Source organism: Cyrtonyx montezumae, unplaced genomic scaffold, assembly GCF_038088225.1.
Source record: "Cyrtonyx montezumae isolate F1298 unplaced genomic scaffold, pur_monq_1.0 scaffold_10, whole genome shotgun sequence".
NCBI classification, from domain to species: domain Eukaryota; kingdom Metazoa; phylum Chordata; class Aves; order Galliformes; family Odontophoridae; genus Cyrtonyx; species Cyrtonyx montezumae.
This window is the reverse complement of record NW_027071826.1, coordinates 32,983,211-33,001,103: the sequence shown is the minus strand read 5'-3', so window position 1 is coordinate 33,001,103 and position 17,893 is coordinate 32,983,211. Positions and strand designations below refer to the sequence as shown.

The window sequence follows — 17,893 nt, the reverse complement described above, 5'->3', positions numbered from 1 at the left end:
CTATTAGTGAAATTAAAAATCTGAGCTTGAAAAGAGAGGGGAGAGGGAAACAGAATATATTCTTAATGGCTACCTAGCGTGGGAAAATTGTCATATCTGACATATTCTGGTAGGTCTTTAACAGCAACTTATGCTGCTACTTGTATGGACTTTCTGAACCAGAGAGTGATTTTTTCACATGAAGAATGTGGGTTTTTTAATTGCAGGTTTGTCTATTTCTGTTTCCTTGAGCATAAGGAAAATGCATGATGCTTTTGTATGGATAGTATGTTAATAACTAAACATTTTTGTTTGCATTGTCTTTATCATGCTTTTGCATTTCAGTGAAAGAGCTGATCCCAGCTACTGTAAAGATCGAATTACAGAAGGTGCCAATATTAACAAGTCATTGGTTACACTTGGAATTGTCATCTCCACTTTAGGTAAGCACAGTGATTCTTTCATTTAACAGTAGTGATAAAAGAATGGGACACAGATGCAGTGTATATCTTTACAATAAAATCTGAGCAGAACAGCTGTGGGGCTTCATAAAATGTAATGACATTTAAAAAAAATTAAATAGTCACAACAGAAGAAGATAAGACATTTCCTGAACACTTTGCATTTCTCCTTCAGCACAAAATTCACAGATATTCAGCAGCTGCCAGAGTATAAACACCCTGACAAGTGAAGGGGAGAGCAGCCATGCAGACAGCCCCTCCACAAGCAGTGTCACTGGGAGCAGACGACCAGCATACATTCCATATCGTGACTCCATCCTCACCTGGCTTCTGAAGGACAGTCTGGGGGGCAACTCCAAGACCATTATGATTGCCAGTGAGTTTGATTTCTGTTAATTGTTATAATTTTGCATTACCTTACACCCCTAAAATACATCTCTGATGAGGTTAGTCAGCCGTATCACGTAGAATCTGACCTCATAAAGATTTTCTTAAATATTTCATAGGATACATAAGGAAATGAAAAGGTGTATTTGTATTTGAATTGTGTGTGAAGTAAAGATTAAAAGTCTCTTGAATATCACAGCTTTGATTAAATAGTCATTTGTAAATACAATCTTGCAAAGTCATTCTCCGTGAGCTTGACGAATCCTTAAGGATATTTTTGGATTTGCTTTCTATAGAAGCGTGATTTAAAAACAAAAACAACAACAAAAAACTTATTGAAAAAGTGTTTGGTTAAACTGATTACTTCTTTTAAACAAAATCACTGTTTGCTTTCAACTTGTAGCTATTTCTCCTGCAAGCTCCAGCTACAATGAAACCATGAGTACCTTGAGATATGCCTCAAATGCAAAAAATATTATTAACAAGCCTAGAGTGAATGAGGTGAGGCCTTGAGTTCTGCAATTCATTCTTGTTCAGTTTGGTTATTTGTATTTGTTCAGTTTTGTACAGTATATCTACTCTCTGAATAAAATTCATACCTCTTTATTCCTGTGCTAATTGGAGCTAAATAGGTGACTGGATATTACAGAAATGATTTATTTGATTCCCTGCAGCTTAAATAATATAGATTTTCACTCCTATTATGTATTCTTCAAATCTGTACCTTTCATTTCCATCTTTCTTCTCTCTGAATGACCATGACCTGCATGTTTACCCTATGTCTTCATCCTTAATATTGGAGGAGTTATAGGGATGGTATCCACCAACCTCAGCCTGTAGCAGAGTAATATTTTTGTAATTTTGCCTGTTTTCATCTCTTTTTGGCTCTTGTAAAAGCTCTGCATCACTTTCTTTAACTAGAATTTTTAAGAATGGTTTTCCCATGATCTTTGTCTCAATGTTTCAGGATGCAAATGTAAAACTGATTAGAGAACTGCGAGAAGAAATTGATAGATTGAAAACTATGCTGATGAGCTTTGAACTGGTACGTAGGAGTACTTCCCAACTGTAGCTTTAATGGTGCTTTTGATACCTTAGTTTCATCTAATTTTCATCATTTCATGATAATTATAAGACTAACTGCATTTTTGTTATTTCTCCTTTTCCTTATATATATAAGAAAATATATTTATCTTTATATATATTATCTTTATATATATATATAAAATATATTTTATATAAATATAAAAATATATTATCTTTATATACATATCTTCTAATATAGTATAAGCAGCTGCATAATGATTTGAAAAAAATTTCTTGTTGCATTTCATGGAGTTGGCTGGCTTTGTTATCTAGAAATACCCTGAAATTGAAGCATTTTGTTCATAGTAAAGAAGTATATAGAAGCATGAAGACAATATACAGTATTAATCATCAGTGTAAATTCCTTGCAAAATTAATTATAACCCTCTTTTCCAAAAAAGTGAACTAGTAAACCTCAACAGCATTTTGAAGGCTTCAGCCCGCCTGTGTACTCTGTCCCCCAGAAGAGGGTGTGAGTCTCAGAGCCATAGTGATACAGCTGGAATTCTTGGTTTTATCTTTGGAATAATAATAGAATCTTGGCTTTCCATGTTATAAGGAGCCTACTTTCCTGAAACACTGGAACCACAGGAGTTATTTATACAGAAGTCCCTCTGTTAATGCTCTTTCACCTGTCACACCCCTAAAACTTGCATGCAATAGTTAGAGAGGAGTAGGCATTGTTGAATGTCTGTATATTTTGTCCTTTTTCCTGAATTGATCTTGAAATCTTGGAGATTGAAAGAACATGCTTGCCAGGGGTGAATAAGGAAACCAACCCTTAGATCTCTGTGGCTGTTGTTTGTACAGAGGAATTCCAGTCCTTCTTGGAGTGATGACAGGGATGGAAATCTGACTGAGCTGGTTCTTCAGAATGAGATGAAGGTGTGTATAATCTACCTGTAAACTTCCCCCATTCCAGAGGGCTGGGAGGGATAGCACTGCCATTGTTTTGAGGCAAAAATGAAGATGTTTGTGAATTAATTCTTTCTTGTCATCCTTAACGTATGTTGCATGTTCTCAACCAATCTATGGTGAAAGCTTCTTGTGTCCTTAATGGGATACTGTCCACTGCATATTACCAGGTCTGCATAGTCTATTTCTTATTTGAAAACTTTTTAAATATATCACAGTAATTCACTGTACAAATCTTTTGTGTTCCAAAATTAAGATTAAACTCATCCAATTTATTTAAAGAAAATTATTGTGCAATCACCAAATTTCTATACATATTTATTCACTAGAGGTGTGTGGGGATGTTTTGGAGACTCTGGCTTTAAGATTTGTTCAAGCTTGTCAGGACAGGCAAGTTAAGTAGCTGTCATGATCATATACCCTTCTAATGTTTTGGGACTGAGTTTTCAATGGGTTAACCTGCTTCAGTAGTTGGTAGTATTTCCTACACAATTTTTGTAGCCACAGAAGTGTTCTACAATTGTAACATTTATGAATGAGAAAAATTCAGCTACTTAGTAAATGAAATTATTTCCTCTCCTCTTCTCAAAGATTGAGCAACTGACCAAAGACTGGACAAGTAAGTGGATGGACAGAAAGGCAATCATGGAAGAATACAGTGTGGACATTAGCAAAGAAAAAGCTGGAGTAATAATAGATTCCAATTTACCTCATCTAATGGCAATGGATGATGATATCCTCAGTACAGGAGTGGTGCTGTATCATCTCAGGGTGAGATATTGTCCCTTGTTTTGTTTTTCCTTTGAATCTGAAAACATGTTTTACTTGGAAAAAGGAGCGTGGCTAAGGTGACATTATAACCAAAGTTAGCAAAAAATAAAGGCTACAATCCACAAAAAGTACAAATACTCAGATAAAAGGAAAACAGCAGCAGAAAAGGACATATGAAAATAGAAGTGGAGGAGAATTCATACATGGAATAGTAAACTTACCTTTTATGAATGCATATACAAATGATAATGTGCATGTGATTATGTGTGTTAAGTGAAGTAAAGTACCTGAATTAGGCATTAGCGGTTTGTCTGTAAAGCGTGAAGAAAGGTGTACATGACTGTAAAGCTAAAAGTGCTTAAAGTATACCAGAATTACTGGTAGATACTCAAGACTGGAATACTTGTGTAATTGTAGATCAAGCATAAAAGTAAGCTTTGACAGGATCAGTTTGGCAATGACTGCTGTTTACTGCTGTTGCTGTTTTCATGAAATAGATTCCACATGTGTGGCTTGAGTGCAAATTAATCATGATTCTATTTGACTGATTATTTTCCAGGGTCAGGTGGAAATCCTGTGTTCATAGAATCCGCTTTTCTGTGCAGCTACTCTTTTAAGAGATTCTTTTTTTTTCTTTTTACCAATAATATTTCATAGCATTACATATATATTCCTCTATGTTATGGCATAAGATGTGAGCGGCTTTGTTTTTTTTTTAGTTGGAGCTAAATGTTAAGCAGGGCTTTTGTTTTCTGAAGTTGTTCCAATGCACAGAAGCTACCCAAACAGTACTTTTTTCCTCTTAAAAAACAGCAATAAACGTTTGGAACAGAAATCATACTACTCTTTATTATGTTGAAAAAAAGAAACCTTATTGATTTTTCTCATGCCAGCACAAAGGAATAGTAACAGATAATAACAAAAGAACAAGCAGTAACATCCAGTGCTGATCAGCATTCTTAAGTTCTATTACTCCATCCTATATTAACATTAAATGTTCATTCAAAGTAACTGCCATCTCTTAAATGCTTTTCCATTGTGCATGGTTTGGAAACTTGTAGATATTTTCACGTAGTAATTTTAACAATATCTAAAGTAATTTAAAGGTATTTATTTTTGATAGATAAGCCTAGTTTGAAGGGTCATCTGAAGTTGCTAGCCAGAGTGTCTGTCAGACTAACATCTTTGTTCCCTCTTTCTTTGCTCCTAGATGCTGCCTTTTCTTTTCTTTGTGCTTTGCATCTTTTAGACTCAGGTGTATATTACCTTCATCCGAACAGCAAGAAGGTAAAACACTAGTGGCTCCTTACCTATAAGGACTTAAATGTATTACAGATCTTTACTTCGTACCTCTTGATAGAAATCATGGCATCAGTCTTCAGATCATGTGGAACAGATATTGTGTTACTCTTTTATTTTCTTATTGTTCTATTGTGTTCATTCCACTAATCCACTATACTGGTGCTTAATGAACCTCTTTCTTAGGTTCCATTCCCTTTTTCTGTCTTTCATTAACAGAAATAAGTACTTTTTCTATAGATTAAATGATCCTTAAAATGTGGGTCTTATTTTTACTGTTTTAGAAGATTTTCCATAAACTTTTGGAAGTTGGAGTACTCCCAAAACTGAAGGGAGAAAGTGATCTCCCTCATTTTGCTTCTCTAATTTGCAATGAGAATTCTACCCTTAGTCAGGAAACACTGCCAGAAAGAAAAAAACAACAAAACATTTTTTTATTTGTATGAAGATGTATTGTGGTATGTGTAGATGAAGTTATGTAATCATTTGTATCTCAATTTATTTATTTTTAGGTAAACAAATATTAAATTAGTGTTATATGCATCCATGCTCTCAGCTGCAGTTTTCAGTTTACATAAAATCCAGATTCACCCCTAATAATTGGGATGCATTTAGCTGTTGTGAATTTCACAATCCAATACAACCATAGTATACTTTTCTGAATTAAACTGCATTACAAGTTACTTCCGAATATTGTAAAAAAAAAAGTTTCAATTGATATGATAATAACAGTCTCCTTGCTTAGACAATAAGATAATTGATGAAGCAGTGACTTACTTCTCTTTGTATAAATCATGTGGTGCTAGTTCACCTGGTTTTGTGAGGTAAGTCAAAACACAAGTGGATTATAAAGTTTTCTGCAGGTGGCTATTTTGTGGTTAAGTCTAGTGAATGTTAAGCTGACATGCAGTTACTCCAAAGCTGGGAAACTGTTTGTCGTCCAGCTGTTTGCCTCTCCAACAAGGATAGAGGTCTCAGCAAGGTTTGTAGCAGAGAGATTTGTTTGTTTAGTTCCCCACTGTTCAGAGATTCAAGCTATATGAGGAACTGAAGGGTAATTGTTCTCTTGAGTTCAAATACAAGAAATCAGTATGATTTTCCTGTAATTATCCATAACTGTATCATCTTACAGTAATGCGCAACCTCCTTTTTCCTGTCCCAAAGCTTCTAATTATTACTTCTCACTTCAACTTTAAATCTAGGCTATAATGTGCTTGGAGCAGGAACCATATTCAATTTATTCTCATGAGAATATGGAAATCAAGTAGCTTAATGACCATGATTAATTTAAAAATGACTTACAGAGTTGTTTCAGAATGTGTACAACAGTCAATTTATAATCATCAAGAAGAGTGTCTCTTCAGGTATGGTCCATGGCCTTGCTTTGTTTTCCTAAGGAAAAAAAAAAAAAGAAATCAGTAATGGAAGATACTAGGCAGGTATTAAATTTGTTGGTTTTACTGGTCATTTGTTCTCATAGTAGCAATTTAATTACATGGCTTTATTGGTATTTGAACTGAAACATAAAAATACTGTCTTTCATCACTAGCTGACAATATGTTTTTGATCTGCTGGTTCTTGAGATTTTTATTCTTGGGCAGCTCTTTCCTATGAAGTTATTTAATGTTTAAGTTTGAGGACATATCCATATATCTTAATAAACAAGACTTCTTTATAGATGTCATTTATGTTTTGGAAGAAGTTCTCTATTAGTGGTTACTTTGAAGAATTCATAGTCTCTGACATATAATTCCTTTATAAAACTGAAAATCGGTTACTGTCGTATTTTGATTTTTATTTTTAAATCTAAAAAGATGCAGTTAACTGAATAATCACACTGTGACTTCTTTCTTCATATATGAGTATTTAATTGTAATAAAATCATCTAATTTCTGTAAAAAAACAACTCATTATAAAAGTTTAAAGCATCAGAACATGTGTTCATATTCAAAATATTTGTCTTCAGCATGTTCCAAAAATCATATACTTAGTTACTCCATCTACTGGAGTCATAATAGAAGCTGACATAGCTGCAGGATAAGAAGATGCATCTCTATAGCAGACAAAGTGTTACATACAGGTTGTTCAAAATAATCCAGAATTGAGAGGTTATTATTTTCAAATATTTGCTAAGGTTCTGTACTGTAGCTTTTTTAATCCTTATATAGAATTCATCCTTGGTAACTGACTTATTATATTAGTAGTTTTCTCATTTTAGGAAGGAACAACCAAAATTGGAAGGAGTGATTCAGAGCAAGATCAAGACATTGGTAAGAGAATCATATTATAGATTATTTTATCATATCTTCAGGTTGAAGCAAGAGTCCTAAATTTGTCCTTGTAATAGTTTATGTTTCTGTTTGTCAGTTCTCCTTATAGAAGATAAGCAGAAAACAATACATCTTGGTATGTTCTGTCATAAATTACTAGCACAGGTGACAATGATACTTCCTGGAACTTCAGCTTTGTTTGTTTCAAAATTTTGTTCTAATGGATTAGTAAGATTATAACCAATAAATTTGCACACCAGCTTACAAATCAGAAAGCAGCTTATCATTTTCCAGAACAGGAAATATACTGAAAGGGAATTCTCACTGTTTTCAGTCCAGTATTTTTTTTAATGATTTGGTACTGTCTAACAATCAACAATTACAATTTGCTGTCCTTGTTCTGCAAGTGAGACAGTCCTTTGGAGTCTGAAGTATGCAGTCATAGGGTAGAACTGTATGGTACTTCAATTTTGAGGAAAATACAGGATACCTGGCCCCTTAAACAGATTAAATAATGTCAGGTATACAATCTAGTTTTGCAGGGTCAGTGGATTGAAAAGGACCACTGTATGATAGACAACAACTGTGGGATTGTGACATTACGACCAGTTCAGGGTGCATACTGCACTGTGAATGGATGTGAAGTCACTGGATCGTGCCGTCTATCACAAGGTAAGGCTTATTTTTCCTGTGAGTCATACATTACAACCAACCTATGTCATGAATTTAGAAACAAGAATTTACCTATCTCATGCAGATCTAAAAAATATATCATTCAGTTTACTCATGTCTAGCACTGTGAGGTTTGGTGGCGAGAGCTTCCAAACTGGGACAAGTAAATGAACTAAACTACAGAAAATAAAGCAAAGACTCTGGTGGCAATATTAAGACAACCTTTGGCTGCAGTTGTTTGTAGCCTTCTGAGAAGTGAAGACCTGTAGTCAGAGTCAGTGTTGTAGAAAGTAGCAGAGACTGGCTTCAAACCAGCAGACCAGGTGATTATGTAATATTATGTATGTAATATGTAATATGGTTGAAATGACCTTCAGTTTATTCGTGGTGTGTTTGGGTAAAGGATACTAGTCATTGAGTTATAGGCTGTGATGAATAAGCTTAGCTGGAATGTATTGGGCTACCATGTTTTAAGGCTGTGTTTAACAGCAACAACAACCAAAATCACCCAGTTACTGGGAACTTGGATTGTATAAAAATAAGTTTCTTATAATGCATTTCTTAGGTTTTTTTTTATATTACGTCATGCTGGTGTTTAGTTTGGGAACAGGGAATTTAATGCTACGCTGGATTTGCAGAGGACCCTATGATTAGTTTGGATGCTTTCATTACAGAATGGTATCTGTGCTGTTCCATAGTCACAAATTTAAAATAGTTCTCTGTTCTGTGAATGTCAGAAAGTTGTTTGTCAGAGCATCTTTTTTTTCTTTTTTTTTTTAAACAAAATATTTTACAGTACTTGAACAAGCAATAGTCTTTACACAGCAGTCTAGAATCTCGTATATTCAAGGTTCTCTTGCCGTTTGTTGCATTATGTCTGTGTAGGTTTCTAATTTACTTTTGTTTACAGGGGCCCTTGTTATTCTGGGCAAGTCTCATAAATTTAGATTCAATCACCCTGCAGAAGCTGCTATCCTAAGGCAAAGAAGATCAGTAAGTTCTAAGGATCTTCATTTTTCTTTTCTAATTCTTCACTGATTTCCTGATTCTTACTGATTTTCCTTATTGTTTTCTGTGTAAAAATGGTGCCTGATAAAGGTAATATTTCTTAAAATCATCATGCTTACTGACTTAATTTCCTGTGCCTGTAGTGACAATAAACCTTTTGTTGGAGGACGCTATTTCTTCTTTCAGATGTACTTAGCAAATGAAAACGCAAATCCCTTGAATAATTTAGTGCTTCCTATTTCTAGTCATGACTACAGTGAGATTGAATCCTAAAGGCAGAAGATTGCTGTGAAGAGGCCAATTAAGAGTCTTCCCATTTTTTGTAATTTTCTGAATTACTCTCTATATGCTGTCTTTCCAATATCCTTAATAAGGATAGCAGAAAAATTTCAGGATTAAGTGCTTGAATGTTGTGAGGCCTGGAGACTTTTAATTATTGCATTCATTGGAAATAGATAAAATATTTATTGATAAAGTAATCACAAGAACTAACTGCTGCAGGATACTATTTGTTCAACTATTTAAGTATCTCCCTCAAAACAAACAAACAAAAAATTTCTGATTTAGGACATAATCATATAAATGATACTGGCAATAAACTTCCTTTCAAAATAGTATTTTACATACTAACATCAGCTGTCCTCTTGTACACATTTCTATGGCTGAGATAAAGGGCTTAACTTCAATTTGCTTTTGCCCTTTATCTTTTGATTAATGCAACATGCACTACAATTAAGTAGAGCTGCAAGAATGGGTGTATTCTAACAAATTCTTAATTTTACAGATTACTGAAGACTAAGCAGAACTGTAAATGTGCTTGTAAGCTCACTTGGGAGATATTATTACGCATATCCTGCATGTTATACAGCATGACACGCAGCAGTTAGCAGCAACAGTATTACTGATACATCAGAACTTCCTGGACTACTGTGATTTTTTTTTTCCTGTTCTTGTGTGTTTAGATTAATGATGTCTCACCTATTTTGAGCTGTGGAGCTTTGGACTGGCTCAACTTGGATGGAAATCACAGTCATTCTCCTCATTATATCCTTTCTTCTCTTGAAAAGTAAGTTTAAAAAAAATATATATAAAAAAACAAACAAACCTATTTCTCCTGTGGGACAACATCAGAAACAGGGACTTTGTTCAGATATAACTGAGTTGTATATAGAGTAAGTCATATCATGTTTTTAGCTGGTCAGAACCAAATAAAATTGTCCAGTAAAATGCATTAGCTAACTTAACAATTTAAAAGTATTAGAATATTCAACCAATAAACTTCAAGAATTATTTCTTGATATGCAATGATTAATGTGCAATCAAGAAAATGCGTAGGTTGAGGCTGTCAGGCAGTCTTAATTCAGTTCACTTGCACATGTGGTTTTTTGTTTTTGTTTTTTAATTTGCTACCTAATCTACAATTTTTGCAATATTCTTACTTCAGTGCACAGAATGGACTTTTCTGAGTACAAATCAGGATTTAGTCAATGTAATTATCAATTCAGTTTCCCTGCTAATTTGTTTTTGGAAATAAGATTTGTTTGATCATAAATTCCCTGTAGATCAAGTTCTTATCAATCCCTTCATCTCAGAGGGCAACTGAGATTATTTTTTTTTTTTAACTGAGCAGTAAATAAGGCATAGACTGCTTCCGAAGTGTTAAAGAGTTCTTCATGTCCACAACATCTTGCGTATGCTTTTCATGAGAGGCTTTCTGAAAGAGGAAAGTATTCATTTGATTAAGACAATGGTTAATATATGTTGGGTATGTCAGGGAAGTGAGTTAAGATATCTCCTGTGTTTTGGTGTATAATTTTAACAGAGTATAGGAGAATTAAATGTAATTGGGTTCTTTTTTCTTTTTTAATTCCTCTCAGCCTGGCACATTCAATTGACCTGTCAAAGGCAAGAAACAGCCATCTTCTCATTCATATCTGTTGATAGTTCTGCTTCTTGTTAGAATGTTTTTGTGTGGTTACATACTGGGAATCTTATCTTTTTCCGGGGAAGTATCTCATCTTGTTTTTATGAGCATAAAATATTTTCCCTGTTTTGAACATCTCTTCATCCTTCTATTCAAGTGGCTTGCTTTCCACCTTGGGTAGTGTGTTTCTATGTGCTCTCCTTAACTTACCTAATCTCTGCACTTATACTTACAAAATACAACAAATACCATACAAAATGGTATTTTATATTTATTTCTTTATTTAATTAAAATTTAAACACAATTTAAGAATAGTAGCACTTTTCTAATTATGTTAGAAGTAGATACCACGGTGATCATTACAGTGGAGCATTTGTTATAGAACTAGTTCCTAGAAAAACATGCAGAAATCTAAAAGTGCTGTAAACAGTTGAGCATGGTATTGTACTAGATTTTACCCTTTTTAACCTGACAAGGCTGAAGAATATTTCTGATTTTTTTTTCAGACCATGTTCAAGTAACAGGCTCCTTTGTGGTGATCAGATTTTCAACTATTTGCACAGGGCTACATTACTATATAACATAACATTACCTGAGATTTACCCCGACTGTTCCATATGATTACTTCACTAAAAAAGAGAAATATTTCTGTATTGCTTTCACGTGACTTTTATGAATGCCTATCTTTTAGAGAAATATGTGATAGACTATGTTTACGTTAGTTTTCTTTCACTTGACGTAATGACCTTCTTTTCTCTTGGGTTTTATTTATTTATTTATTTATTTTGGCAAATGCAAGCTGAATTGATGCACTTGATCTTCCCTTAAAATAGCCAGTAAGCCTGTCATTCCGTTCAGACAAGTAGTTGTGCTCATGAAGGGAATTATGATCAAGAAATACAGCCTAGGATTACAATGTGAGAGTAAAGTGAGACAAAAGGTCGTTAAAAATGTCTAGCCTCTGCAAAGTCAATGTCAAGTACTAAAAAACGTGAGGCATTTCATAAACAGTAATAGAGCACTGAATGGACTACACAAAGTGCTTATTTACTGAAGCAGTTAAAAAAAAAAAAAGAAACAAACAAAAAGAACCTCCACCTAGCCCAATGCCTTATCTCACTCTGAGAGAAATAAAATACTTAGAAATAAAATAAAAGCATGGGGTAAGCTATATGTGTATTACACAAACACGCATACACTCTTACTAGTTCATATATGCTTTCCCAGCTGCTACCAGTCTGCATCTTAGAGCATTCTTCTACTCAAAATTATAACATCATCTCTGTGTTTAATAGTATTTAGTGAAGTTTTCTTGCCTTCTGTTTGAACATCTTTGTAATTTCCTATTTTTATGTTTACAGTAAAAAATGTACAAACTGTAAAGAAAACAAATATTCTCCTGAAATAAGGTAAGATAAGTCTAAATCATGCTGAATGTTTTGAACCCTCTAGCTTTCCCTTTCTCTTATTCTACACTGAGTTCCTCCAGAAGAACTAAACTAGACTAAACTTTAAATTGAGGTTATCACATTGAAGCAAGAATCTTTACTTGTGGCTTAATTATTACTATGTAGCCTGTATTTTAAAACTACAACTACAGTGGGATTTACAATAAATTTGATGTCAATATTAGGTACTGTAAATCCTCATTAGTATATCAAAAATCAGTTAGGCAAATAGAGTTTTCTACTGGTGAGAAGAAAATGGCTTTATGGAGGAGTCCAAACAAGAATTCATAGCATAGGACATGGTCAATTCATACAAAGCAACACAACAGTTGTGCACAAAAAATCATTCAAAATTGTTGGGCTGCCATGCATTTAGAAATATTTCAGCAGCAACTGATGATATTTTGCTTTCTTCTGGAATTTTTATGTCAGAATATATGGATGTGTATTTTATTATAATCATTACTTACAAACTCATCTCTTACACTGGCAGTATTATCCCATATTTTCCCAAAGATGCAAGACAAAAACAAAACATAAGAATGTAGAAAATTTTACTAAACAAGACAGGAAAGAGTATCTCTAAATAAGGCATCTGATACTGGGGAACACAACAGAATTTTCATGCTATCTGTGATACACCTAAGATGTCATCTTAGTATTTGTAAAAATAATGTCTGTTCTTGCAAACAGCTTACTCTTCAGAATTGTCAAGTGCTCTACAAATGCAAGTTAAAGAAGTCTTTTAGCAACCCTTACTCAAATATTTCACAAAGAAGTTCATTGTGACATTTAAAGCAGCTCCACAACTTGCAGCAAAATAGTGGTTTAGCAGAGGAACTGATTCTATATATAACAGAAATCATGCAGGGAAAATCTGCGATAGAATGTAGTTAGCTGAATTGTAATCTGGCAATGCAACAGTGACCTTTAATGGAGTGTGTCTTGTGCCTGTGACTCCTTGACAAAGACAGGGCTGTTTTAGAAGCATATTTAAATGATTGCCTTAACTAAGTCATTTTCTGTTGCTTTGGGGATTAAGTGAAGAAAAAAGAAGTTTTTTTTATTTCCTTATACAAAACAAAACTTAAACAGAACAAAAAAACTGTAAACAAACCTGACTATCCAAAATCTGAGTGATATTTCATCTGGTGGTGACTTTCCTTAAAGGGAATTCCTCTGTACATATTTCCAAAGATTTCTGACTCTGTTGGTCATTGTTAATGATTTCTCATTTCCATCTCCTGCCCCTCACCCCTCAACTTTTGCTTTCGATTGTGTGAGCAGCATTGCTCAGAGCTCCTTCATCATTCTTCCCTTTGATTTAGGGAGGAGGAGGGAGAGTGCTAGACAGAAGAAAATGTACGCTGTATTTGCTGGTCCTGTGCTGTGTGATGCTTGCTTCTGTGTGATGCTGAGACCCTGCAGGAAGGCTCTGGATTAGACACGTGTAGAGGGAGGAGGACAGAGCAAGGGAGAAATGTGTATCAGAGGATAAGCTGTGTAACCCTGACTTGTGATTGCTCACAGCGCTGGGATTTGCAAATGTGCAAAATGCCTTGCCAGCATCTTTTTTTTCTGCTTTATTGTTAACTCTTCTTCCTCTGAAAAAAATCATCAGTAGAAGGAAAAAAGACTTAAACATTAGGCAGACAGAAGGATGGATATGCTAACCTGATGTTTTCTTTAGGAAAATGGCAAATCTCAGTTTTTAGCAAATATTCTTTTTATTTTATTTTATTTTTCACTTGAGTTTCTCTAGCTGAGCCTTAAGATTTTGTTGCAGAAAGCATTCTGCCTCAGCAGAGAGCTGTTGCTGCCATAGTTACTGAAAGCTGCATTATGCTGTAGGAGCCGCCAGACTCTGCAACAGCAGTAGAAGTGTTTGGGGAAGAGGGGAGGAGAATTGCAGAATAGGATCCCAGAGAGCTGACGACAAAACAGGCTGGAAAAAATGTGGATTTACAGATGGTTCATTTAGCTTGCGTCATGCAAACTTTGTGAAGGGGAAAAATGAGATGGAGAAACAATCCAGCAATATGGATATACTATGAAGATTTTCACAGTAATTTATTATCCTAATTTTAAGATTGTTGTCTTTCTGATGTGATTTTAATTCCTGTTTTTAAAGATTTACTGGGGGGGAGGGGTAACTGTTGACACTTCCTGATGCATTTGATATACCTAGAAATCTGCATGCTTTTATGAAATATTATGCAGAGTTGCATTTGTTTCTAATGCTGTATGCTAGAGTATATGAGTCCTATGAAATGAGGATTTTATGTTATGTATGTCTTGGTATCAACAAAAATAATACTGTTTGTCTTATGTTTATCCTGGCGTTATATTATTTTCTGCTAGAGCTATACTGAGGGAAGGTTGCTGTGGGAAAGAAGGAATAAAAGCAGTAGCAGAAATTGATCTGTACGTAATTGCCGTTCCATAGGATTCCTGTATTTCAAGTCAACATTTAATAATATATATTAGTTAAGATATTTTAGATTAAATAAATGACTAATTTTGGCTATTTCAGTATGTTATATTCTTATGTTAATTTAATTGGTATTTGTTGTTCTTTTAGCCACTCAAATACCTGTTACAAAAACTCTTTTTAAAATTTCCCACTAGTCGATTTAGCCCCTAAGTGGGTGTGAATCTATTATTTTCTCGTGGGGACATTGTCATTTCATTTTTTAGCTTAATTTATGGTGATATTTCTACAAACTAGCAAGGATGTGTTGACGTGACATAGCATATTCAATGACAGAAAGGGAGCATTCATGGTCTTGGTATCAGCAGTTTCTGAGAGATAGACCTGTATTTCCAGCCCAAACCAACCAGTCATTTTCTCTTGTATCTCACAAGCAGAAGAAAAGCATTCTCTCTTCTGCCATAATACCTATGTTATGTAAGTGGCTGTGCATGAATTTTCATTATCTTTTTCACTTGCTTGAGAAAGCTATTTTTAAAAAACAACATCATGAAAAGCCTTTTGATGTTCAGTCTCTGTATTTGGAACTGTCCTTACTGCCCTGCCTGGCTTTTGTTTCCAACTGTTAAAAATCAGGGGATAGGGGATGAGGCAAAGAGGCACTGAAATAGCAGCACAACTGCAGTTTGTATATATACTCTCAGCAGCGGTGAGACAATCAACCTTCCTTTTATTACAGAAACTTTAACCTTATATTGAATTGTACCCATTCAGCTACCTCACCAAAACAAGGCAGCAATAATACTGTGATAGTTGCTGTTATGTGTTTCTTTTCAAAGATTTAAAGTGAAGTATGGCTATGCCTGTGTACTCTTTGACCTTATGGAGTGTAGTCATAGTCTGGAGCTGTCAGCAGGAATGTTCGTTTGGCCTGCAGTGTGTTCTACTTTATGTGCAAACACGAATGCCTTTTGGAAAAGATCTTACAGTTTCATGTTAGATCAGCAAAAAGCTATTAACTTATCCATGAGGGAATACACTAGTGCTGCTGAGAACAGCAAACACCACACGTCTCTGTCCACTGTTTGCATTGCATATTCTCCAGCTCATGATAATATATGGCTGAGGGCTGGTTTCAGTGTTGTTCGAAAGTATGAGCTTGCTACCCACTCCCAGCAGTAAACAGATGTTTCTTAACTGCCTCTGCAAGCATTTTTTGAGGTCTTAGAACATATTTTTCTAAAAGGAATTTCATCTAGTTTAAGTAAGTAGATACAGAACAAGAATTCTTTGTTCACGGTTTTGTTAACAAACAATGCTTCTCAGTTCTTGTTTATTGGCCATAATTTATTGTATTTCTTCAGTCTCGTACAGAATACTGCTGATAATGTTAAACAGAATTCATCCCTTCTAATACTGAGAGTTTCTGTGGTTAATGGATCCTCCTCACTCTTCTTGGATGAATGTACTTTGTTTCTTTTGCATGTGTCACAAACCAAGTGACTTTCCCAAGGTCATGCTCACGTAGTCTCAGATTTTTCAGATGTGCTACCACCACAGGAATCAGAGTATTTATATGTCAGCAAAATAGACTGAAGTCTATACCACCATCAGTATTTTGCAGACGCCTTACCTTTACAATTGCTATTAATGTTTATTACTTCTAATGCATCTGCAAGAGGAGGCTTCAGATGACATAAAAGCTCTCTTGAGCTAAGTGCATAAGTACTCCTTGCCCTGAAGACCTTGCAGCGTAAGTGCATGAAAGCACAGAGGTGATATAACTGCTCCAGAATCATTGAGATTGTCTGTCTCAGAGCAGTAGTAGCATATAACCTCCAGACTATATTGCTGCTCCATTACTTTTCAATTGAAAAATATGTAATGTAACCTGGAAGCTTCATTTGTGGAAAGCTTCCCTCAAAGTTGCAATTAAAACTGTGGAAGTTTTTCTGTAATGAGACCGTTCAGATTTTGTTTTATACTCAAAAAAGTGCTTCTTTAGTTAACCAGCCTACCTTTAACCTCTGAGTTTGTCTCTCAGAAACCGATGTGACTAAAAACAATTGAACAACTTGGGTATGAAATGGCCATAGGAGCCATTCAATAATGAGGTCTCTATTTAAACCTACTTTAAGTGAATTAAAAAAAAAAAAAAGGGGGGGGGAGGGGATCCAGTCCTATTTCTTAGGATTCAATCATCATTTGTTAAATAGAAACAAGTACACATCACAAATGGTTGAATTCCTAGCAGTCAAGTCAAATACAAATGCGTCTTGAAGCTCCCTGTTGTAATTTGTTTCTGCAGTTCTCAAATAGACTAAAAAAAAATTAGAAAATTGAAGGAACAAAATTTGTACTCGGATTGTTTGCACCGTGCTGGATAACTGAGCAGAATATGCTCCTCTTCTGTTACTTTCATCAGCATTACATTTACTTAAACATTAAAAACAAACTGAATTAGATTTTCCTAAGGTGAATAAAAGAGGGTCAGTGATATTTTAAATTATTGAGAATGTTAAGTCTTTTATGTAGTCACATTTTCCTGCTGCTTTCTAGGAAAGTGAAAATGAATGTTTGATCTGAAGGGACTCCGTAAGATGTATAGGCTTTAGCTACTTAATTACTTTATCTGTTTCGTCTGCTAGTCTGGTATATGAAGTTGTTGCTGTAGAAACAGCTGCTTCAAACAAATCCTTGTGGTTGTAGAGACTACAAACAAATTCTGATGTAGCAAAGGTCAGATGTTCATTGACCTTGGATTTATAATGATTTTACAGACAACAGGACATCTCATGCACAGTCAGGAAACAGGCCACTTGGAGGAACTGTATGGAGCTGTTTATAGGATAGTAACTTTTCTGATCACCTCTTCTACTCCAGATATAGACGCAGTAACGTTGTAGCTGCATACAGGGGAGAGTTGGGTATTGCTCTTTTATTGGTGTTGCCAGAGACGTGCAATGTAATCTCAGTAATTCCTGTAATTCCTGTAATTTCAGAGTTAAGATTTTTGATTTGTTAGGGAAACAATACAAATCAGAACTTCATTTCTGTAAAGCTTTTTTTTTTTTTTTTTTTAAGTAATTGGGTTAAAATCATCCCATATTGTGATTGTTAAACAGTGAAACATAATCACCACCCTCACAACCCCATTCTTCCCTCATTTTCCTTGTTGGAAGCAAAATGACATCATGAGTTCTTTGTGTAATGCACCCTTACTGAACAAAGCAATATCCTGA

The 17,893-nt window shown here is 34.7% G+C and overlaps 1 protein-coding gene across 1 annotated transcript in view; it reads left to right on the top strand.

The window, feature by feature from the left end:
• STARD9 (StAR related lipid transfer domain containing 9) overlaps positions 1-17,893 on the top strand; it is a 91,928-nt gene that overhangs the window by 51,044 nt on the left and 22,991 nt on the right. The window contains exons 11-21 of the mRNA XM_065754764.1: positions 325-422; positions 616-816; positions 1,231-1,328; positions 1,795-1,872; positions 2,724-2,798; positions 3,420-3,599; positions 7,117-7,168; positions 7,703-7,840; positions 8,751-8,833; positions 9,811-9,914; positions 12,134-12,181. Coding sequence (XP_065610836.1) covers positions 325-422; positions 616-816; positions 1,231-1,328; positions 1,795-1,872; positions 2,724-2,798; positions 3,420-3,599; positions 7,117-7,168; positions 7,703-7,840; positions 8,751-8,833; positions 9,811-9,914; positions 12,134-12,181 — 1,155 coding nt within the window. The remainder of the gene's footprint in view (positions 1-324; positions 423-615; positions 817-1,230; positions 1,329-1,794; positions 1,873-2,723; positions 2,799-3,419; positions 3,600-7,116; positions 7,169-7,702; positions 7,841-8,750; positions 8,834-9,810; positions 9,915-12,133; positions 12,182-17,893) is intronic.